This window comes from Muscardinus avellanarius (genome assembly GCF_963383645.1).
Source record: "Muscardinus avellanarius genome assembly, chromosome: 15".
In the NCBI taxonomy this organism is placed as follows: Eukaryota; Metazoa; Chordata; class Mammalia; order Rodentia; family Gliridae; genus Muscardinus; species Muscardinus avellanarius.
The window spans coordinates 48,440,887-48,466,143 of record NC_137801.1 but is presented as its reverse complement, the minus strand read 5'-3'; the positions used below and the strand labels follow the sequence as shown (position 1 = coordinate 48,466,143).

Here is a 25,257-nt window from a genome sequence, read left to right as displayed (position 1 = left end):
TTAAATTTTTTTTTCTTTGGCAGAAAAAAAATGTTTTAAGACACTAGTGTCTTACCTGATGTCTTAGTTTTCTATGGTAATCTATAATTCAGTTATTAAGTTGGGTAAACGTAAAATGTGAGTAATGCTTTAAAATGCACTTAACTTCATATGGTCTAAAGTAACATTTGAGTCTACTAAATAGGTTTCTCAATTGTTGGTGTAAAAAGAACATTGTAAAACAACATTGTTTTGGGGTCAGTTTGTATGTTAAAAACCCCAAGAGACAGATGTGGAAAGTGTGTGGGTGTGAAGTTTTTGGTGGAGAAAGGATAGGAAGGAAGAAAATTTTGTAAAAATAAGAAAGCACTTTGTATAAAGTAAGAGTTATCCTAAGATTGTCCCAAATGGGAAAAGAAAGGACTAGGAAAAAAACACAAAGGGTTGAGGTAAGTCGCAAAGCATTTGTGGAATGTTTGTAAAGGAATAAAGTTTATGAAAAAATATTGCATATGTGATAATGATGGTTTTATATAAAACTTAGTTCAAAGACTTACAGTAAGATTCTATTAAGTCTTCCTCTTTTGAGAACTCTGGAGGCCATTCTATTCATACTTTTATTTGTCCCTTGATTACTAAACTGTATGGTTAAATTTGTCTTCAACAAAATTAAAGCCATCAAGCTCCAGATGATGCTCTAGATAATATCCTAGATAAACATCTGCCAGTGCCCCTTTATATAGCCACGGACACCTCAAACATCAGCTGATCTTACTCTCACAAGTGACTTCCTTGTACCCTCAAGGCCGGGGGCCCCATTTCGACCCCTCTCAGCATGAAAGTAGCTTGATTGACTTTCTTTGTCCCCATTCCCTTTGGCCTGACGAGTGTCAGGAAGTTAATAAAAAGGGGGGAATGTGCCAGTATTGGAAAATTTCTTTGGTATTGATGGGGATTAAGCCTGTACTGATTGTTAATAAGAGCCATATTAATTGCTAATAAGAAAAAGATTTCAGGCCGGGCATGGTGGCACATGCTTGTAATCCCAGCATTTGGGAGGTGGAGATCGGAGGATTGCGGTTTGTGGACAGCCTCAGCTACTTAGGCTCTTCGCAACTCACTAAGACCCTATTTCAAAAATAAAGAGATTAAAAAATAGGGCTGTGGAGGGAGTGTAGCTTGGAGGTGCAATGCCCCTGGGTTCCATGCCTAGTACTGCCAAAAAAAAAAAAAAAAAAAAAAGAATAAGCTTTCATACTCAGGCATAAAAAGGCTAAAAACTCCCCAAGAATGTGGGAGGATGATACAGGCCTTCTCCAAGAAGGGCATACACCATGTGATCCCTGACACTGTTAACCAAGTAACACATCTTGATCATAATAAAGGCTTGTACTGGAGATAATGGGTGGGCCAGGGCCTGCATCAGGTCAGGAGGAGGTAGAAAGACTACTGGTTAAGCAGGATGGGAGATAATTAACATATCTTGGTCATAACAAAGGCTTGTACCAGGGAGATAATGGTTGGGCCTTAGCCTGCATTAGGTCAGGGGGAGGTAAAAAGATTATTAGTTAAGCAAGATGGGAGATGATAAATCCTTACAAAAACTGTTTTATAGTGCTTTATAGCTCTGTCCTTTCTTTCAAACTTTGTAATAATAAAATTTGCTTAAACTCGCAAAAAAAAAAAAAAGTCAGTCCACTCGACTTTATTGTTATTATTTGGTATTGGGTATTGAGCCCAGGGGCATTAATTCTATAAGGTACACCCCAGCTTTTTACTTATATTTTTTGGTACTGGAGATTGAATCCATGGGCATTCTACTACTGAGCTACATCCCCAGCCTTTTTATTTTCAAACAGGGTCTAAGTTGCTGAGGCTGGCCTTAAACCTGCGACACTCCTGTCTCAGTATTCCAAGTACTGGGTTTATAGATGAGCACAACCACACCTTCTTTTACTATTTTTAAAGTACTATGTACTGTCTTATATGTGAATTTTTTTTTTTTTTTTTTTTTTTTGCGGGTCTGGGGATGGAACTCAGGGGCATTCGACCTCTGAGCTACACACCCTGCCCTATTTTTTATTCTTTATTTTGAAACCGGGTCTCACTGAGTTGCAGAGGGCCTCACTGAGTAGCTGAGCTGTGATCCTCCGGTCTCAGTCTCCCAAATGCTGGATTACAAGTGTGCGCCACCATGCCCAGCTTTGTGAATTTCTTTTCTTCTCTCTCCTTTCTACTTCCTTTTTCTTCCTTTAAGTTTTAGGATAGGCAATAATACACTTTTGATTAATGAATTAAAAACCTCAACAACAGTAACAAATGATATACAATAGGGCCATTGCCCTAGTGGAGCTTATTGCCTAGTGAGAGGCACAGTTATTGCACATTCCCCGCCACCCCCACCACTCTAGCAACTAGGCGATAAATTCCTAAACAGAGATTAAGGCAGCAAAGTGAATGAAGTGTTTAAGAGGTTGGATAGGGAGCAAGACTGCCTGGGTTTAAATTTCAGTTTTATTACATGTGAAGTAGGCAAGTTACTGAACTTTTGTTTCTTTCTTTTTATTTTTGGCAGTGCTGGGGATGGAACCCAGGGGCATTTTAACTTCGAGCTATATCCCCAAACCCTATTTTTTATTCTTAAGTTGCAAAGGGCCTCACTAAGAGAAACTCCTCCTTTCTCAGCCTTCCAAATGCTGGAATTACAAACATGCACCACCACACCTGGCTTGAACTTTTGCTTCTGTTTCCTCATCTTGGGATAACAATATTTTTGTTATAAGGATTAAATGATTTAATATAAAGTACTTAGTACCTAGCATACAGTGGCATTGTATTTACTAGTTAGTGCTATTTTAGCAAATACTTTCAGGAACTTCTCGTGTATGTAATTTGGTCAAATTAAGCTTTGTAAAATTTATTGTAATCAAGTTTATGGAAAACTATTTTAACGGGAATGCTAACTATTCCAGTTCTCTGAAAAGTAGTTTTCAGTGTGCAAATACTTTGACTTAGCAAGTACATTGCTGGAAAAATGTCCTATGGATATACTGGCAAAAGTATGCTAACAGAACTATTTGTAAATGCTCACTATCCAGGCATGGTGGTGTATGCTTGTAATTCTAGTACTTGGGAGGCAGAGAGAGGAGGATTGCAGTTTTGAGGGCTACATCAGCAACTTGGTGAGATCCTGCTGTTTCAAAATAAAATAGTGCTGGGAATGTAGTATGTCTTTGGGTTCGATCCCTAGTACCCCCACCCTAAAAAAGCTCACTAAAACACTATCACAGCAAAAATTAGAAACAAAAGTTTTTCAGTAGAAGTCTGGCTAATACACTGTAGTAGATGGAAGCCTACATGCCTCCTAAAAGAATGACTGGCTGCTGACACGAGCAGAGTTCTAGCACTAAGTGAAAGGACAAGTGAGGAGCAGTGTCCTCCCTTGTATGAACAGAAGGGCATATCAACATCCATGTGCAAACTTCTGTTTCCTGTACAGAGTTAACTATGAATGTGTTAACAGTTATTTTTGGGAAGTGTGATGATAACAGAGGATAAATTAACTTTCATTTTAAATTTCTTGCATATATTCCTTCAATTAAAAAAAGTCACTGGTTGTTATTTGGGATACAGTTAGATAGTTCTTTATTTTTTCTGTATTAATAAGTGTTATTAAAGAGAAAATATTTGCAAAGCAAGAAGAAATGGAAAGAATATTTCAATGAAACTTTTCAGGTGTAAGTGAGGAAAAATATCTTATAGATGCTTCATATATTCTGGATAATTTAAATGTGGAAGGTGAGTGGATATGTCCCAGTATGATCCATCCTAGAATTTAAGATCAGCTTCAAACATCTTATACATGAAAAATACAGTATTTGAAATTAGTACTAATTATTTCTTTTAGGAAATGCAAATATTTATTTATATTATAAATATTTTATTTATTTATTTATTTATTTATTTTGGTGGTACTAGGGGTGGAACCCATAGGCTTTCTACTTCTGGGCTATACTCCCAGACCCATTTTATATTTTATTTGGAAACAGGGTCTCACTAAGTTGCTGAGAGTCTCACTAAGTAGCTGAGGCTGGCTTTGAACCTGCACGATCCTCCTGTCTCAGCCTCCCAAGCCCGGGGATTACAAGCGTGCACCACCACGCCCGGCTAAATGTTTATTTATTTTGAAGCAGCCAGCCCAATATCTATTTGTTTTGCCGTATTGGGGTTTGAATCCAGGCTGGCATGTGCTAGGTAACTGCTTTACCACTAATTTATATCTCTGGCCCTTTAAAAAATTATTATTATTTTAAATTTTGAGACAAGTGTCTTCCTAAATTGCCCAGACTGGCTTTGAACTTGCATGCCTCCTGCCTCAGCTTCCCAAAGTAGCTGAGATTATAGGTATGTGTGACTGTGCCTGATTGGGTCAATATTTATTAATTAAGGTTTGTCTTCAGTGCCTAGAAGTTTATTTTACCAAACAAAGCAAAATAATGACAAATAACTTTGTCATAATTACTGGAATTTGAACCTCAGAATTTAAGCAGGATGTGATATCTGATTTATAAAATTATAAATAAAAAGGACAAAACTGAGTGTAGTGGCATATGCCTATAAATCCAGTACTTGGGAGGCTGAGACAGGAGGATTGCAGGTTTGAGGAGGTAACTTAGTGAGATCCTGTTTCAGAAAAAAAAAAAAAAAATCTGACTGGGGGGTATGGCTCAGGGGTAGAATGCTCTTGGGTTTAATGCCCAGTACCACAAAAAAACATAAAACAAAAATCCTACATGTATAAACCTTAAAACTTATTTAAATTTAGATAAAATAGTACATTCTTTTAGCTAAGAAACTTGTTATATTTACTCATATTTACTAATTTTATTGTTAATGTACTAGCTTACCATTCAGTTTCCTAATTTAAAGGTTATAAGAATGACTAATATTTTGGGAGGCTGAGAAAGGAGGATCACAATTCGAGGCCAGCTTCAGCTACTTAGTGAGGCTCTTTGCAACTCAGTGAGACCCTGTTTCAAAATAAAGAATAAAAAATAGGACTGGAAGCCAGGCGTGGTGGCGCATACTTATGATCCCAGCATTTGAGAGGCTGAGACAAAAGGATCGTAGTTCGTGGACAGCCACAGCTACTTAGGGAGGCCATTTGCAACTCAGTAAGACCCTGTTTCAAAATAAAGAATAAAAATAGGGCTGGGGGTATAGCTTGGAGGTAGAATGCCCCTGGGTTCCATCCCCAACACCACACACACATATACACACACACACACAAAAAAAAGACTAATTTCTTTTTTTTTTTTTTTGCGGTATTAGGGGTTGAACCCAGGGGCTATACACTTAGACCTGTTTTATTCTTTATTTTGGAACAGGGTCTCACTAAGTTGCAGAGTGACTCACTAAGTAGCTGAGGCTGGCCATGAACCTGTAATTCTCCTGTCTCAGCCTCCAAGTACTGGGATTAAAAGTGTGTACCACTATGCTTGGCTACAATGACTAATTTCTTTATTTTTTCTTTTCTTTCCTCCTCCTTCTCCTCCTCCTCCTGCTTCCTCCCTCCCTCTGTCCCCCCACCCCTCTTTTTGTGGTACTAGGGATGGAACCCAGGGGCCTTCTACCTCTGGGCTACACTCTCAGAACTATTCTATATTTTCATTTGGAAATAGGGTCTCACTAAGTTGTTGAGAGCTTCAGTAAGTAGCTGAGGCTGGCTTAGAACCTGCACGATCCTCCTGTCTCAGCCTCCCCAGTACTGGGATTACAAATGTGTGCCACCATGCCCAGTTAAGAATGACTAATTTCTTGATCAAAGTTAAACAGGAACTGCCACAGCAGCTTATTATTCTACCACGCATAGTAATATAAGAATATGAGTAGTTAATAAGCAATGTCATTTCAGGATGACTTGATTGAGGTGTTCTAGTTTCCAAAATTTGAGATATTTTGGTTAGTATTTCAATATTAAAAGAATCTCATAATTAAAATAATATTAATCTTCCTCTTTTCAAAATTGGTACTAGGGATTGAACCCAGGCATTCTCTACCACTGAACTACATGTCTCACATCTGTGAGCCTCAATCCTCAGCCTCTTGAGTAGCTAGGTCTATAGACCTATGCCAATCATACCTAGATTCTCATTTTTTTTACAGAAGATTAAAAAAAACTTTAAAATAGCTGGGTGTAGTGGTACATGCTTGTAATCCCAGCATTCAGGAGGCTGAGACCTGAGGATCATAGTTCGCCAATAGCCTCAGCTACTTAGTGAGGCCCTTAGCAACACAGTGAGATCCTGTTTCAAAAATATAAAAAGACTAAAACTAATAGGGCTGGTGGTATAGCTCAGAGGTACAATTCCCTGGGTTCCATCCCCAGTACTGAATAGGTTCCATCCCCAGCACTGCAAAACAAACAAACAAACAAAAAACCTTTAAAATCCAGGGTTGGGAATGTAGTTCAGTGTTATAGTGCTTGCCTAGCATGTAAGAAGCTTTGAGTTTGTTTCCTTGCCTTGCAAAACAAAACATCTACTCCATCTAGTGGTGGAATGATATATAAATGATATTCTATACCTCATGGTATTGATGTACATGTTTGCCATAGCAGAATTCATATTTCCACCAACCAACACCCTGAAGGAAAGAAAACATTAAAGTTATGCACAGAGGAGGCACATTCAAATTCAATCACTAAGCCAAATATGAGGAGGAAAGGGGAGGGAAAGGGGTGAGAAAGGGGTAAGGGCTAATTGGGTGATGTGGGGATGTATGCCTCTACCATCTTGTACCCCATTAAGATGTATGACTACAATGCACCAATAAAAAAAAGTTATGCGCAGGGAAAGGGCACTGGGGTCTGATTTAATACTGCCACATGATAAGTGATTAAAATATAGGTTAACTTTTTTTTTTTTTTTTTTTTTGGTGGTACTTGGGTTCCTGGAAGCCCTTCTACCTCCGGGCCACACTCCCAGACCTATTTTTTATTTTTAGAAACAGGGTTTCCTTAAGCCAGTGCGGCTGGCTTCAAACCTGCGCCATCCTCCTGTCTCCGCCTCCCAAGCATGGGGATTACAAGCGTGCGCCACCACGCCCGGCCTATAGGTTAACTTTTATAACCTATAATAATAGAAATAGTGTGGCTGAAAATTAGAAATGATTAAGAAATAAAGACAAATACGAAGAATAAATGCTATGCTACCTTGGTGAAGTAAATAAAATGAAACAAAAATTCTACCTGAAAGTGTATTTCTGACTAGTGCTAATAGTCAGGGGCTAAAGTTTACCTTTGTTAAGGTAGACGTTAACTTTGAGTTTGAATTGTGATTACTACATAATAAAAATGTAGGATATAGGATATTTATTTATTTGGACACATAAACCTTTGATGCCTATTGTAGCAATTAATCAGAATCATATATGATTGCTAATAGGAAAGGTCATATTTTACCTTGTGAGTAAAAGATTACTCACAAGTGTGAGTATTGATTATGAAGTGAATTATAGAATTAGGGGGTTCTGAGATTCAACAGAAAACATGTTTTTGGTCACAGTTCTGGACTGAGTGCTGGACTGCGTCCCTAGCCTGGTTAGTCTGTTGTCCCTAGCCTGGCTAGTTTGTTTTTTTCTGCAGTTAAATAAACTGATCTTCCAAGTTAAAAAAAAAAAAAAAGAAAAAGAAAACATGTTTTTCATTGATACTAATGTCCATTGATTAAATAAATGACAGGTAAAAGTTGTAAGATAAATATTTAAATGGAAGATTAGATTAGTTTACTTCTTACCCCATGAAAGCAGTAAGAACCACTGAGAAACTCTTTTATGAGTTGGTCATCTGTCAGTTTGGATATGTGAGTTGTTCCAACAGTGAGCACTGGCTGAGAGCCAACAGCAATTGGTTTGTGGATGGCTGGAAATCTCTCTTCTTTAGTTGATTGTAAATCTTCCTAAAATTAAGCAGATATATGTTCAAGGGCTTTCATGCTAAACTTGATATTTTTCAGTTAAAGCTTTACTTTATGTGTGTGGAGCTCTACCACTGAGGCCCATCCCCCCAGCTTGCGCTCCCTCCCTCCCTCCCTCCCTCCCTCCCTCCCTCTCTCTTTCTTTCTTTTTGGTGGTACTGGCCTTGGAACCCAGAGGCTTTCTACCTCCAGGCTATACTCCCAGACCTATTTTATATTTTATTTGGAAACAGGATCTCACTAAGTTGCTGAGAGCTCACTAAGGAGCTGAGGCTGGCTTCGAACCTGTGCAATCCTTCTGTCTTAGCCTCCCAAGCATGGGGATTACAAGCGTGCGCCACCACATCCGGCTATTATTTTTATTTTGAAATGAGGTCTTGCTTAAGTGATCTTCCTGTCTCAGTCTCCTAAGTATTGAGATTATAGGCATGCATTACTGCTCTGGCTGTCAACTTATTATAATTGTTGTTTCTGTTGTACTGGAGATTGAACTCAGGGGCATTCTACTTTTAAGCTATACCCCAACCATTTTTATTTTTAAATTTTTATTCTTTGTGGTACCTGGGGATTGAACTCAAGGGCATTCTACCTCCAAGCTACACTCCTATCCCGATTTTTTAAATATTTATTTTGAAACTGAGTATCACTGAGTTACAAAGGGCCTTACTAAGTTGCTGAGGCTGGCTGTGAACCCAGATCCTCTTGTCTCAGCCTCCCAAATACTGGAATTACAAGCATGCGCCACCACACCTCGCCCTATTTTATATTCTATTTTGAAACAAGGTCTCACTAAGTTGTTGAGGCTGGCCATGAACCTGTGATCTTCCCATTTCAGCCTTGCAAGTACTGGGATTACAAGCATCTGTCACCAGACCTGGCTTAATGTTTTAAGAAAGTAGACAAGCAGACTTTGTGTCAGGTATGGTAGTGCACACCTGTAATCTCAGTACTTGGGAGATTGAGACAGGACAATTCCAAGTTTGAAGCCAGCCGCTGCAAATTAGTGAAATCCTATTTCAAAAACAAACAAACAAAATAAGGCTTGGGGTATAGCTCAAAGGGAAAATACCCCTGGGTTCAATCCCTAGTACCACAAAAAAAGAAAAAGAAAGCCGGGTGTAGTGGTGCACGCTTGGAGGATAGCGCAGGTTCGAAGCCAGCCTTAGCTGGCTTAAGAGACCCTGTTTCCAAATAGAATATAAAATAGGTCTGGGAGTGTAGCCTGGAGGTAGAAGGCCCCTAGGTTCCATCCCCAGAAAGAAAACAAAAGCAAAGAGAAAAAAAAGTACTTTGTGACACTTAATAGCCTAAAGCTCTAAACAAATGTTAGTTTCATCTATAGTTAGGGATATGGTGACCACCCTGAATATATCGGAATAATTTCCATTTCATGTATTTTTGTCTCATTCTTATGAAGTACTTTGATATTTATTAGGCTTCATGTTTTATGTCATTGAAAAAGAATAGACAAAGGTAAATAAAAGATAACAAACAGGTTAAAGATGAGCTAGGTGGGAATGAATATGAATATTAGTTATAGTTATTCAAATGTAGAACCTCGTTGTTGTCAGAAAGAACCTGTAGGGGAGACTCAAACTAATAAAAGTGTTTACTGAGGAGGGGTGTTTCAAACACACTTTGACCAAGAATTAATATATTAAGACTTCAAGCCGGGCGTGGTGGCGCACACTTGTAATCCCACCATTCAGGAGGCTGAGACTGGAGGATGGCGGTTCGCGGACAGTCTTAGCTACTTAGTGAGGCCCTCTGCAACTCAGTGAGACCCGGTTTCAAAATAAAGAATAAAGGGATGGGAGGGGGGAAGAAGAAAATTCTCTAAAACACGCAATGTACTTAAACATATCAAAGTCAACCACTAAGCCAAGCAAGGGAAGAAGGGATGGGGAGGAAATGGGGTGGGAATTGGGCAGGGGTTAAATCGGTGATGTGTACATGTATGTACACACGTTTTTTTTTACCCCAATATGATGTATGAATATAATGCACCAATAAAAAATTTAAAAAAGATCTGCATTGGTTTTGACTTCTTTAATGCCATGTTACATTAAAATGACATTTAATGAAAAAAAAAATAAAGAATTAAAAAAATAAATAGGGCAGGGGGTATAGCTCAGAGGTTGAATGCCCCTGGGTTCCATCCCCAGACCCGCAAAAAAAAAAAAAATAAATAAAAAAATAAAAAAAAATTAAGACTTCACAAAGAGAAAATCCTTGATCAATCCTTGAAATATGAATAATTATTTGTGATTTATATGTATATCTGTGTATATGTTTTGGGTCTGTGTGTGTATTTACATGTGGACTTGAGAAAGAAGAGCAAAGATGTGCATCTATAGTATTTAAAACTAAAGAGAGAAGCCGGGTGTGGTGGTGCACGCTTGTAATCCCAGCATTTGGGAGGCTGAGACTTGGAGGATCGCGGTTCACGGACAGCCTCAGCTACTTAGTGAGGCCCTCTGCAACTCAGTGAGGCCCGGTTTCAAAATAAAGAACAAAAAATAGGGCAGGGGGTGTAGCTCAGAGGTCAAATGCCCCTGGGTTCCATCCTCAGACCCGCAAAAAAAAAAAAAAAAAAAAGGGGTGGCACTATATGGTGGGAAACTGCAAAACTATACTCTGATTTTGTGTGTGTGTGTGTGTGTGTGTGTGTGTGTGTGTGTGTGTGTGTATGTGTGTGTGTGTGTAAGGGGACTGAACACAGGGCCTCACATATGTATGTACGCTACTACTCAAGCTATCTTCACAGCCCCATATGATCATATTTTAAGTAATTAACTATAAACAGAGAAGAATAGGAGGGACAAATACGGAAGCAGTGAAGTAGTTAAGAGTCATAGTAATCCAGGTCAGATAAGGAGAAATCTATTCATTCTTTTTTGTGTGTGTGTGGTACTAGGGATGGAACCCAGGGTCACCCTACCTCTGAGAGACACCCCAGCTCTAATTTTTTTTTTAATTCTTTATTTTTGAAACAGGGTCTCACTGAGTTGCAAAGTGCCTCAGTTAAGTAGTCTCTGCCTCCCAAATGCTGGGATTATAAGCGTAAACCACCACACCCGCCGGAAGAGAAATCTAAAGTAAAGGCGTGATAAAATTGGAGTGGAGAGAAAGAAATGATTATATAAAAAAGTAAGTTAAGATCTGCAGTTAAATGGGTATTAAAAAAGTGAAGAGGAAATACTTTTAAAGCAGTGATGTACAGATTATAATTGAACAGACCATTTATCAAAACTGAATGGCAAATGGGATACCTAACAACATGTAGTGGATACAAATATCTCTTTTTCAGCATAATGGATTTTATGTCTCCTTTTTTCACTTACCAATTGTGGTTCTTCTACTTCAGTTTCTAAGAGATACTGGATGGTTACCCTCTTACAAACCAATAACCTTATCCCCTTTCTCTCACAATATTAGGAAGAATATCTGTCCTTTGTATGTGGGTATGTGTGGGGATACTGGGGATTGAATCCAGGGGAATTCTATCTCTGAGTTACATCCTCAGCCCCATTTTTTATTCTTTCTTTCTTTTTGTGGTACTATGGATGGAACCCAGGGATAGTCTACCTCCAAGCTACACCCCAGTCCTACTTTGTATTCTTTATTGTGAAACAAGGTCTCACTAAGTTGCAGAGGGCCTAAGTAGCTGAGGCTGGCTGTGAACCTGAGATCTTCCTGTCTCTGCCTCCCAAGTACTGGGATTAAAAGTGTGTGCCATCATGCCTGGCTTTTATTCTTTATTTTTTATTTATTTACTTTCTTTTTCTTTTGGTACTGGGGATGGAACCAGGGGCATTCTACCTCTGAGCTAGCTACACCCCTGCTCCTATTTTTTTTTCTTTTTTTCTTTTTCTGGTACTAGGGATGGAACCCAGGGGCATTCTACCTCCAAGCTACACACTCAGCCCTATTTTTTTAGTCTTTTTAATTTTTGAAACAGGGTCTCACTGAGTTGCAAAGGGCCTCGCTAAATAGCTGAGGAGGGCCTAGCTAAATAGCTGAGGCCCGTGATCCTTTGGTCTCCACTTCCTGAATGCAGGGATTACAAGTGTGAGCCACCACGCCCAGCCTCCCAACCCTATTTTTTATTCTTTATTTTGAAACAGGGTCTCACTGAATTGCCAGGGGCCTCACTAAGTAGCTGAGGCTGTCCACGAACTGTGATCCTCCTGTCTCAACCTCCTCAATGCTGGGATTACAATCACTGCAGATGCAGATACCAGCTATAGCCACGCCCTCTCAGCATCTGCATGCATTCATGCAGTCCATAGGCAAATCTCAACGTGAGAAATAAGCCCCGAGAGAAGGTGTGGTCGCTGGCCAAAAGTATTCTCCATTTTTAGATATTCTTTCATAACTATTATTCTCTTAGCAATGATTCTTTTAACTCTCCACACAAATTGCTCCGGTGGTGTAAGATCAGGACTGTGAGAGAAACTGAGTCTGTGGAAAATAAACTTTCTGGTAAACATCCTCGGCTTTGTTCAAATGGTAATAGATGCAGTGGCAGCATTCCAGTCAGTAATTACAAATGCAGAACTCCTCCCTATCTTTGACCTTCATTAGCTAAGGGCTGAAAGGAATCTTGACCTTGCACCTAGTAAATAGCGCTGCCTGGAGAAAGAGCGACACCACCTGGTTAATAAGCCTATCGTTTGAGGAAAAGTGCTCAGCTGCTAGAGAAGTATATTTGACAACTAAATCTAAAAACTTCATATTATTTCTTGGTGTTTACCTGCTAAACTGTGTTATGAGTTTGCTTAAGCTTTCAGACAGCAGATTGTATTGCAGACAAAATCCAGCAGACATTCATCGAAATTCTCTAAATCATCATAAAGGAACACGGATTTCCCTACGCCAACTATATGAAAGCTGGAATCTCGGACTTCGTCCCCCATTCAGCTCAAAGAAGGTTGCTAGATAGAGAAGGACATTGGACTAAGCCCTAGGAATAAAAGTTCCGAAAGGGTTAATGAAAACTCTTAAAAACTGGACTCCTCAAGTGATTTTGGGTGTGACTTTTGTTCTTCTGGAATTAGCCTATTAAAAGCCTCTGCAGCTGCAAGGCCAAAGGGGCTAATTCGAACACAAGACCCACCTGGGGTAATGGGACTGATTTCAATCACAAAGACCTGTGATATCACAGGCCTTACTTTTGTCTTGTTCAGGGTTGGTAATCTGCATGTGCATATCTCTATTGTACCTTGGGTGTTTTGCACTTTTTTTTTTACTAGAGAATCACTGGGAGATGGGACTATATAAAAAATCTTGTGTCTATAATAAAGTGTTCGATTGCACAAGAAGCATTGATCCATGTCAGGTTCTTTTCAGAAGCACCGCTAATAGGAACTTATAGAAATTTGTTTCCTAGAAGGGAAAGAATCGCTGCAGATAAGAATCTGCAGTACGTCACCCTATCCTTCCCCATCTTTTCTGAGATCGATCGCGAGTGGACTCGCGCCCCAGTCCCCGACTGAGTTGGTTTACGGCAAATCACTAAGTTATAGAGGGCCTCACTAAGTACCTGACGCTGTGGTGAACCATGATCCTGATCCTCTGGTATCAGCCTCCCAAATGTGCCACCACGCCCAGCTTTTTTTTTTTTTAATTTTTTGGTACTGGGGATTGAACCTAGGAACATTTTACCTCTGAGCTATCCCTCTATACCCAGCTTGAATTTTTATTTTTGTTTAAAAAGAATAAAAGTAGTTGGGCATGGTGGAACACGCTTGTAATCCCAGCGCTTGGGAAGCTGAGACAGGAGGATCACAGGTTTGAAGCCAGCCTCAGCTACTTAGTGAGGCTCTCAGCAACATAGTAAGACCCTATTTCCAAATAAATTATGAAATAGGGCTGAGGGTATAGCCTGAAGGTAGAAAGCCCTGGGTTCTACCCCCTAGTACCACAAAAATAAATAAATAAATAGATAAGAATAAAAGCTGGGTGTGGTAGCACACACTTGTAATCCTAGTACTGGAAAGCTGAGACAGGAGGATCACCAGTTCATAGCCAGCCTCAGCAACTTAGTGAGGCCATCAGCAACTTGGTGAAAGCCTATTTCCAAGTAAAAGACAAAAGAGGTCTGGGAGTATAGCTCAGAATTAGAATGCCCCTGGGTTCAAGCCTTAGCATCATAAAATTTTTTTTATTAGTATAATAAAACTTAATCCACAGCTGGGTGTGATGGCACACACTTGTAATCCCAGTACTTGTGAGGCTGAGATAGGAAGATCCCAGTTCAAGGACAGCCCCAACTACTTAGTAAGGCCCTCCGCAACTTAGCTAGACCCTGATTCAAAATAAAGAATAGCCGGTGGCACAGGCTTGTAATCCCTGCACTTGGGACAGGAGGCGGAGACAGGAGGATCATGCAGGTTCGAAGCCAGCCTTGCTGGCTTAGGAGACCCTGTTTCCAAATAAAATATAAAATAGGTTTGGGAGTGTAGCCCAGAGGTAGAAGGGTTTCCAGGAACCCCAGTGCCAAAAAAAAAAAAAAAAAAAAAAAAAAAAAGAGCAGGGCTTGTAGCTCAAAGGTAGAATGCCCCTGGGTTTCATCCTTAGTAACACACACACACACACACACACACACACACACACACACACACACTCCACAAAAACAAAAGAAAGAAAGAAAAGAAAGGTGGGGAGAAGGATATAGAAGAAGAAAAATAGTATATTTAAAGGCAAGGAGGCCAGAAAGAACATGGTCCTTTTAGGAAACTTAGTTGTTCAAAACACCTTGGATAAAGGGAATGGCGATCGAAGATGAGGCATAATTTTATTCTACGGTGGATACCACAAAAAGATTGAATACACAAGAAAACGATCATTTTATTTTATTTCATTTTACTTTTTGTGGTACTGGGAATTGAACCCGGGAACATTCTACCTCCAAGCTACATCCCCAGCCCTATTTTATTCTTTATTTTGAAACAGGGTCTAAGTTATGGAAGGCCTCATGAGTTGTTGAGGCTGGCTACAAACCTATGATCTTCCAGTCTCAGCCTCTCAAATATTAGGATTATAAACATGTGCCACCACACCCAATTTCAAATATTTATTTTATTTTTTGTGGTACTAGGGGTTGAGCCCAGTGGCACTCTACCTTTGAGCTATACTCCTAGCCTGATTTTATTTCTTATTGGGAAACAAGTTCTCCCTAGGCTGATTAAAATCTCACTACTTGCTAAGGTTTTCCTGGAATCTGTGATCCTCTTGTCTCAGTTTTCCAAGTACAGGTATTACAGGCATGTGTCACCATGCCTGGCTCAAATATTCATTTTAGAAAAAGCATTTTTTCAGAATTAGAAACAGGATTCATAAGGGTTCTATGAGGTCTTGAACTACCAACAGGATAGATTGGAAAAGCATTTAAAAGATAGCACTGATGGCTCTTAATGGTGATTAGAGATAAATGAAGAGGTAGATAAGAAAAATGACTTGGGTTTTTGACTTGGTCAGTTGGGTAGAGAAAAATATTTTCAAAGGATTGGGGAACATAAGACAGATTAAAAGTGAAGACAGTGTATCAAAAGGGAGAAGCAGCATAGAGGAGTGTTTAAAAGACTGTAATGGAGCTGGGCGTGGTGGCGCATGCTTGTAATCCCCGTGCTTGGGAGGCTGAGACAGGAGGATCGCACAGGTTCCAAGCCAGCCTCAGCTACTTAGTGAGGCTCTCAGCAACTTAGTGAGACCCTGTTTCCAAATAAAATATAAAATAGGCCTGGGATTTTGGCCCGGAGGTAGAAAGCCTCTGGTTTCCACCCCCAGTACCACCAGAAAAAACAAAAACCAAAAATCAAAAAAACAAAAAAGACTGTAATGAGCTGAAGAATAAACATTAGGTGATGGAGACAGAGCTAGTCTATTTTTCCAAGAGCCTTAGTTGGGATAGTTTTGTAAAATGTAAACTAATTACAATGAATAGGATGTCAAACTTAAAAATATTATGACTATAAGAGAATGTTAAAATAGTTTCTGAAAAGCCAAGAATAGGGGAAAGAATTAGGATAAGAAAAATAATTGAAATCACTAAAAGAAGCCAGGTGTGGTGGCACATGTTTGTAATATCAGTACTTGGGAGGCTGAGATTGGAGGACTGCAGGTTTGAAGCCAGCCTTAGCAACTTAGAGACCCTTTCCAAATAAAAAAGAATACAATAGGTCTGGGGTGTAGCTCAGAGGTAGAAAGCCCCTGGGTCCCATCCCCAGTACCACACACACACACAAAAAAAAGTCACTAAAAGAAATTGAAATTTAAAATTTGAGCCAATGAAATAAATTGCTACTACTATTACTACTATACTATAGAAATTATCAAAATATTGTTATATATCAAAATATAACAAATATTGCTATATGTTCTGAAATTTGAAAAATGAAGCACTGAGAAACTGTCATACACAATTCCCATACCTCTTTATTTCTCCTAAAAGGCACCCTTAGTATTTCTTCTTGCTGCTCCAGCTGTCTCAGAGTGAGGGGTTTAAATGGAGATCCTGGCAGTGACTGGCAAAATATGTCATTCACAGGCGATGCTCTGAACCTATTTAGTAAGAACAAAAGCATTAAAGCAAAAAACAGAATACTTGAAGGCATGTGTTTAAAATATTAAATGCACATCCTACCTATATTTAGGATGATTGCACAAGAGTGGTGTCAAAATGACAACTTCATATTCACAAGTTGTAACTTCAGCTACTGAAAGAATTTCATGCTTAGATTCAGGATGACATATGTACATCACAGTACTTGATCTGGGCCGGTTCTGTTTCAAACTACAAGGTGTACCATTTCCCATTCCTACAGGATAGTAGGGTGTCATCTGACCTTCGATATTTTTAGTGGGAATCTTAAAAAAGAGAGTATAAGACAGACTTTTCATTAGAAATTGAGGTGGAGCTGAGGATGGGAGAAGCACTTATTATTCTGAAAGAAGAAAACTACATTTTATTTATAAATAGAAAAGTAACATTTCTGTATTTTAAGTTTGCCCTCTACTGTTTTAAGTTCTTATTTGAACAAATATGTATTCTGAACTAACTTAATACAGCAAAAAAGAAAATATTATTTGATGCTAAAATGAAAATGTTAAGTCAATGTACATTTATATGAATGACTACAAGATCATAGTTAACATGAGTTATTCTCAACAATTCTTAAGAAAGCGACTAGGATAAATGTAAGGACTTACTACACTGGGCTGCTTGGAGCTGTCTTCACTAAATTCTTAGCGAATGACTGTTCAGAGTTTGTCAAAATTAGGCCAGACAGTAAAAACACTGTTTTCTGAAACAGGACTCTAAATACAGTACCAGTACATCTACTGCTTACTCATCTTCCCTGTTATTACCAGCACATACTTTTCAGCATATAAACGCCTATGTAATTCCTATATAATTCTTTTCTTTTTTTGAGGGTCTGGGGATGGAACCCAGGGGCATTCGACCTCCTAGCTACACCCCCTGCCCTGTTATTTTTAATTTTTTATTTTGAAACAGGGTCTAAGTTGCGGAGGGCTTCACTAAGTAGCTGAGGCTGTCTGCAAACCATGATCCTCCAGTCTCAGCCTCCCAAATGCTGGGATTACAAGTGTGCGCCACCACGCCCGGCTCTAAACTCCTATATAATTCTATTGGAAGTCCAGCAAAAGACAAATTAATAAATTTTTATGGAATGGAGGAATAAAGGATATACCTGAGAAAAAAAGGATTAAGGAGTCAGTTCCCATACTTTTTCCTCTATATAAACATACACAAAAAAATCTAATGTATAAGATTTAAAAAGATATTTCTTCTGCCTCTTGAGTTGTTGGGATTACAGGCATGCACCATTATGCCCAGCAAACAAACCAATTTTTTTTTTTTTTTTTTTGGTAGTGGAGATGGAATTCAGGGGCATTCTACCTTTGAGCACAGTTCCATTCCTGTTTGTTTTAGATATACATACACATACATATGTGTGTGTACTTTTTATTGTGGTGCTGGAGACTGAACTAAAGAGCATTCTACACTGGAGCTATACCCCCGGCTCTTTCTATATACATATATTTTTGGAGGTACTGAAGATGGAACCCAGGGGCATTCTACCTCTAAGCTACACCCTTACCCCTATTTTTTTTTTTTATTCTTTATTTTGAAACAGGGTATTACTGAGTTGCAAAGGGTCTCACTAAGTAGCAGAGGCTGTCTGCAAACCGTGATCCTCCTGTCTCAGCCTCCCAAATGCTGGGATTACAAGCGTGCTCTACCACGCCTGGCTCCTTTCTATTTTTGCTTTGAAACAAAGTTCTGCTAAACTGCTGAGGCTGACCTCCAATTTGCCATCCTTTTTTCGCAACCTTCCACGAACTGGGATTAGGCATGCACCACCATGCCTGGCTACAAACCTATTTTTAGCCATTGTTTACACACTTATTTAATAAACATTTATAAAGTGCCTACAATATATCTGGCACTCTGTACTTTGGGTGAAGAGAAAAAAGACAATCCTGGTTTAAAGATGCTTGTAGTCTGGCAGTTTGTTATTTTCATATATGGTTTGTCTATTTTACTCAAAGGAGACAAGAGAAACAATGTAAAAGTTCTTACTATAAATGCTTCCAGTGCTAGAGGAAATGACTGCTGAGAGCTGAAGTGACATTAAAGGTATTATAGACTCTTTTCCAGTCATATCTTTGATAGATTTGTTTGTTTACATATGATTTTAAAAGTAAAACAAAAGGATCACACTGTAGTTTTTCTCAGAAAACCCAAATATAATATAAATTTTTACCCAATTTTGAGATTTTTGAGACAGAGAGCACCACGTTATATTCTAATATGTTATTTAAGTAACATCAATGCATGCCTCACTAACAATAAACGCTGAGTCAAAAATGAGCATTTGTCACTTGCCTCATTTGATTTTTCCTTTTCTTCTGCTTCTCGTTCTGTGGAATAAATAAGAGCAAGGTAAGTGTAAAGAATAATAAGTGACCTAAATAAGATATAAATAACTAGGTTTTCAACCAACTTTTTAACCTTAAACTTCTTTCTAAAGAAGACCCAAAACATATGTGTGATTGTTGTTTTCTAATTTTTTTTTTTGCAGTACAGGGAATTAAACTCACGGTATCAAGCATGATAAGCAGGCCCTCTACCACTGAGCTATACCCTCAGCCTTGTCTAACTACCTTTAATTTACTTAAAATGGTTTTGTATGAAAGGACAGCCACATTAAATGATTACCTAAGTAAGAAAAACTGGCTAAAGCAATTTTCTTTCTTTCTTTCTTTCTTTCTTTCTTTCTTTCTTTCTTTCTTTCTTTCTTTCTTTCTTTCTTTCTTCCTTCCTTCCTTCCTTCCTTCCTTCCTTCCTCTCTCTCTCTCTCTCTCTCTCTCTCTCTCTCTCTCTCTCTCTCTTTCTTTTTTTGCAGTACTGGAGATGAAACCCAGGGAAATTCTATCTCCAAGCTACACACCCAGTCTTATTTTTTATTCTTTATTTTGAAACAGGGTCTCACTGAGTTGCAAAGGGCCTCACTAAGTAGCTGAGGCTGTCCTGGAACCACCATCCTCCTGTCTCAGCCTCCCAAATGCTAGTGTTACAAGCATGCACCACCACACCCGGCTTAAAGCAATTCTCTTTTGAAGTATTTTTATCTTAGAAAAAAGTTGAAACTTAAATTAATTCACCAGTTTAAGTAATATAGGTTAATACAAATATTTTGCCATATATATCCCACATAATCCAAAAACCAGTACTATATAAATATAACACTAATACTTATATCCTAACTAGATTCTAAAAATTTAACAAGTGTTTGTCAAAGCAGAAAATGAAAATTAAGACTTTAAAAAAGTTTTCTAAGGAACAATTCAGAAACTTATTTCAATTATACAGTTTCCAAGAAAATACCTTAAATTTCAACTTGAGAATTAATGTTAAACCAAATTCCAGAATTACTATCAAATCACTGTGAAAGACCAACCTTTTTCAGATAGAAGGTTCTTAGCCAACATATTCCCAAGGTAGTACTCATGAATATTTACTTTCTATATTAAAAAAAAATACAGTAAGTAGTTTATAAATACATTTTAAGGATACAACTTAAAAATATCAATTTCATTATGAAACTTCTCATTTTATAATGTTCTATGCTTCATATTTTGAAGAAAAACATACCTGACCAGTTTCTTTCTCCTCATGGTATTGCCGAATGTGTTTTCCATGACATACTTCATAAGTCCAATAAGACTCAATCTAAGAAATATGGTTGTAAAAAGTCATAAAACTTTTAACTTATTTTTTGGTACTGGAGACTGAACTCAGGGGAATTCTACCTTTAAGCTACATCCCTAGCCCTATTTACTTTTTACTTTTTTTTTTTTTTTTGTGGTACTGGGAATGGAACCCAGAGACTTTCTACCTTTGGGCTATACTCCCAGACCTATTTTATATTTTATTTGGAAACAGGGTCTCACTAAGTTGCTGAGAGCCTCACTATGTAGCTGAGGCTAGCTTCCAACCTGTGTGACCCTCCTGTCTCAGCCTCCCAAGTGCAGGGATTACACGTATGTGCCACCAAGCCGGGCCCTTTTTAATTTTGAAACAGTCTTAAAAAGTTGTTGAGGGTATCGCTAACTTGCTGAGGCTGGCCTTGAGGCTGCATTCTTCTTGTCTTAGCCTCCCAGGTGCTGGGATGACAGGTGTACCACTATATCCAGCTAAAAGCTATATGTTAATCAAATTATTGTTACTTTTTGTGGTACTGAGGATTGAACCCGGGGAGGGGGCAGTTTATCCTTGAGTTATACCTGTAGTCCTACTTTATTATTACATTTATTTATTTGGTGGTACTGGGGTTCCTGGAACCCCTTCTGCCTCCGGGCTACACTCCCAGACCTATTTTTATATTTTTATTTGGAATCAGGGTCTCTTAAGCCAGCACGGCTGGCTTCGAACCTGTGCGATCCTCCTGTTTCCGCCTCCCAAGCATGGGGATTACAAGTGTTTGCCACCACACCCGGCTATTTTTATATTTTTATTTGGAAGCAGGGTCTCTTAAGCTAGCAGAAATGGCTTTGAACCTGGGTAATCCTTCTGTCTCTGCCTCCCAAGCATGGGATTACACGCGTGCACAACCATGCTCAGCTCTTATTACTTTTATTTTGAAATAATGTTTAACTAAGTTGCAGAGGGCCTCATTAAATTACTGAGGCTGTCTGTGAACTTGCCTCAGCCTCCTAAATTACTTTCTTTTTTTTTTTTTGTGGTACTGGGGATGGAACCCAGGGGCATTCTACCTCCGAGCGACACCCCCAGTCCTATTTTTATTCTTTATTTTGAAATAGGATCTCACTGAGTTGCAAAGGGCCTCACTAAGTAGTAGCTGAGGCTGTCTGAGAGCCACAATCTTCCTGTCTCAACCTCCCAGATTGTGGAGATTACAAGCATGTGTCAACCACGTCCAGCTCTTCAAATTACTTTCTGATTTTTTTCTTTTAATGGTAATGGAGATTGATCCTAGGGACAGTGGACTATGTAACCATAACCCCAGCCCATTTATATTTTTAGACAGGGTCTTGCTAAATTTCTCAGGTTGGCTTCTAACTTGTAATCCTCCTGTATCAGCCAATTAATTAATTAATTAATTATTGTTTTTTTGTGGTACTGGGATAGAACCCAGGGCCCTTCTACCTCTGGACTACACCTCCAGACCTATTTTTTATATTTTACTTGGAAACAGTCTCACTAAGTTGCTGAGAGGCTCACTAAACTGCTGAGGCTGGTCTCAAACCTGTGATCCTCCTGTCTCAGTCTTCCAAGTACTGGGATTACAAGCATGCGCCACCATGCCCTGTCTTAACAACTGGGATTATAGGCATATGCCACCATGCCTGGCTACTTTTTGATACTTTAAGTAGATTTACCCCAAGACTTAGAGTAAGCTTTCACTAAATGACACATAATTAATCTGAGAAAAATGTTAAATTTCTGAAGTCTATTCATTATTTTCATTAATTAGGTATATATGAGAATCAATGTAAAGGAACCAGGTATATAATATACTTGGGTCTATAACAATGACCTGGCTTTGTACAAACAAATACATAGCTTAAAAATAAGAGTTAGCATTTTTAATTAAAATTATATTATGTAAGACAACTTCCTTTGAACTGGAAGACATTCAAGGTAGTTTGCTAAATGATGATTTGATATTGCTATTATTGAATGTCTTCTGCATCAAGTATAAAATAATTTTACAAACAAAATATATTCAGCATTAACTGCAATTTTCACTTAAAATATAACACAATAAGGTAAACAGAAATGCTGAAGTAATTTCAGAGTCTATTGGCAATTAGAAATTTATTTTCTAGTTAGCAAATGAACATAAAGTACATACTCTGTAGGAACAACTGCTTTGTTTAAATAGTGGTTCCAAAAGCTCTCTTGGATTAGGGCCTTTATAATCCTTTTCTTCTTCCTAAGAAAGAACTACAGTTTAATACTTACAGTTATTTTTAGAACTTCACCCAAATCTGCTGTATGGGTATTAAGTCACTGGTTAAGTCACAAGTGCTTGGAAATAAAAGAAGAAAAAAAGTAAAAACCTTTAACAGGATCCTGTAGTATGCTATTTCTTTCAAATGAACTGAAGTATAAAATATAGAGCCATGAAATAATCTTTCATAGCATTCATTCTTTCTTCTTAATAAGTATCAGTTTTCTGAATAATTCTTATAAACCTATTTCAGACTTTTTCAATGCTTGTACCCAAACAAATTCTAGCTATGAAAGACTTGGAATGGTTGAATCTTGTAGAATATATGGGGAAGTTTGAAGGAACTTTTCAGTTTCTCATATATTTTTATATATCTAAAGCTGTGTGTGCATGTGTGTGTGTGTACTTGTTTTAAGGAGATTTAGACAAATGAAACAACTGTCTTGGACAGATTTCAAATCTGAACCAAATTTAAGAAGGCACTGAGTTAAAAATTTTTATTTTATAGGTCATGGAAATATGTAATTGGCTTAATTTGATTAAGAAGAGGAAGTGAGTTTCAAATTTGCTCATGGTTCCACAGCTAACTGTCGCCTATACCTCAGCCTCCTGGCTCCTAGGCTGGTGTCCTTTCCATTTTACCATGCTGCCTCTCCTGTTTCATCTTGAAAGAAGTCATTGCCTTGAAGGATGGATAAGAGGCAGTTAGGACATTTTAGGAGATAAATAGGAATGAGCTAAGGTAGTAAGAAAGCATAAGGTACCTACAGACTTATTTATAAGAAATTCTTTATTAAAATATCATGTGTACATTTAACAATTATATAGTGTTTAAAAATCCTCATTTCTATAAAAGAAAATAAGTGTGGAGTTACATTTTCCTACAAAACATCAATAACTGGCTACTAATTTCTCCACAACAAACTGTAAAATCAAAGAATTCAGGAATAAAAGGGACAAATATTTTCATGCTAAAACAGGGTTATTCAGAATCTTATTACTTAATTTTATTTAAAAATATACGGTTACAATGTTTTAAATAAATATCTTTGGTGATAGCAATTGTCAACATATTTATGAGAACATACCTCATCCCCACTTGTCACAAGGGGAAGTATACATTTATATTTTTCTTTATGTGTAGTGGTCATGATGACATAATTATCTTCTTTATACAATACTCCTGTTGTGGGCTAGAAATAGAACAAAAATATGTTACTTTTTCTAATTAGATTATATTGCATCGAGTCCTAGCTGGAACAAAAGTTCCTTAAACTAGCTAATTTATCATTTTTCAACAGAAGATTTTTAACACATTTCCAAAGGCAGGGAAAATAGTCTTTACATTCTTAAAGTGAAGAAAACACACTCCTAGTGTTACAATATAATGGAAGAAATATGAACAAAATACAATTTGAGTATTAAAAATACTAATGCAATACCTTTAAAATACTGATTAAAATTCATTAAGAGGCAATGAAAATTTATTTTTGGGCAGTTGTAGGAACTAAATCTACAGTTTTATGCATGCTACGCAAGTACTCTACTACTGAATTGCATCCCCATCCCAAGAGACAATGAACATTCACAGAAAACACTACTAGTGAATATTATTCCTATCAGCAATTATCTATGTGATAATCTACAGCACTTTGAAAATGCAAATGTACTCTCAATTCTGTAGATGGAACACTTGAACATAATGTGCAATACTTTTCATGTTTGGAGCATATATGAGTTTATCCATAAGTAAATTCTTTTAAAGTCAGGCACAGTGGTGCATGTTTGTTATCCCAGTACTTGAGAAGCTAAAACAGGAGGGTTGCATTCATGGCCAGCCTCAACTACTTAGTAAGGCCCTTCACAATTTAGTGAGACTGTTTCAAAATAAAGAATAAAAAATAGGACAGGGGGTGTAGCTTGAAGGTGGAATGCCCCTGGGTTCCACCCCCAGACCTGCAAAAATAAATAAACAAATAATAAAAAATAAAGAAAAATAAAAGAAAAGTTACTATGGAGCCTCTGTACTGAGTTAACTTTTAAAAGCATGTATCAGGGATCACTAACTTCCTCTGTAAAGGGTCATTTTAAATTCTGTGGGGGGGTGCATATAATCTCTGTTGTAACTCTTCCACTTTAGCAACAAAGTATGTAACATAGGCAGTATTTATTTATTTATTTATTTATTTATTTATTTATTTATTTATTTATTTATTTATGGGTTTGGGGATGGAACCCAGGGCATTCGACCTCCGAGCTACACCCCCTGCCCTATTTTTTTATTCTTTATTTTGAAACCAGGTCTCACTGAGTTGTAGAGGGCCTCACTAAGTAGCCGAGGCTGTCCATGAGGCATGATCCTCTAGTCTCAGCCTCCCGAATGCTGGGATTACAAGTATGTGCCACCACACCTGGCTCATAGGCAGTATTTAAACAGACAAAATTGTGTTCCAATAAAACTTTATAAAACCAGGTGGTATGCTAGCACAATTGCTGTAGTTTGCTGACTCCTAGCACAATTTAACAAAACTATCCTTAAAATTTTCTATTGTATAAAGCTAGACAAATCCACATTAATCCATATGAACCAATATAATTCAAACGAGTAACTATAACTGGTGGTACTTTACTAAAACATCTGCTTTCTGTTACATATTGTATGGTAATTCAATATTCCTTTTCCCTTCTTACAGAATTGTGAAACTATTGTACTATTTGGCTATTTATTGCTAGCAAGGAAAGAACCACGTCTTATTCAGTACCTCTGTTCTTTTCTCAATTTAACATTAACAACT

At 37.9% G+C, this 25,257-nt stretch overlaps 2 protein-coding genes across 4 annotated transcripts in view; one reads left to right on the top strand and one right to left on the bottom strand.

Annotated features, from left to right (window-relative positions):
* LOC308273874 (ankyrin repeat and SOCS box protein 3) overlaps positions 1-25,257 on the top strand; it is a gene marked incomplete at its 3' end in the record, with an annotated part of 223,946 nt that overhangs the window by 64,869 nt on the left and 133,820 nt on the right. The gene's annotated exons all lie outside the window — the stretch shown is intronic.
* The window catches only part of ERLEC1 (endoplasmic reticulum lectin 1), a gene marked incomplete at both ends in the record, with an annotated part of 37,856 nt that overhangs the window by 6,804 nt on the left and 5,795 nt on the right, over positions 1-25,257 (bottom strand). For 2 of the 3 annotated variants that reach the window (XM_080711114.1, XM_080711112.1), the window contains 9 exons: positions 6,565-6,624; positions 7,776-7,937; positions 16,391-16,520; positions 16,603-16,826; positions 18,871-18,905; positions 19,946-20,009; positions 20,140-20,217; positions 22,364-22,444; positions 23,551-23,655. In XM_080711114.1, coding sequence (XP_080567240.1) covers positions 6,565-6,624; positions 7,776-7,937; positions 16,391-16,520; positions 16,603-16,826; positions 18,871-18,905; positions 19,946-20,009; positions 20,140-20,217; positions 22,364-22,444; positions 23,551-23,655 — 939 coding nt within the window. The remainder of the gene's footprint in view (positions 1-6,564; positions 6,625-7,775; positions 7,938-16,390; positions 16,521-16,602; positions 16,827-18,870; positions 18,906-19,945; positions 20,010-20,139; positions 20,218-22,363; positions 22,445-23,550; positions 23,656-25,257) is intronic. The other variant, XM_080711113.1, reaches the window with a different exon arrangement.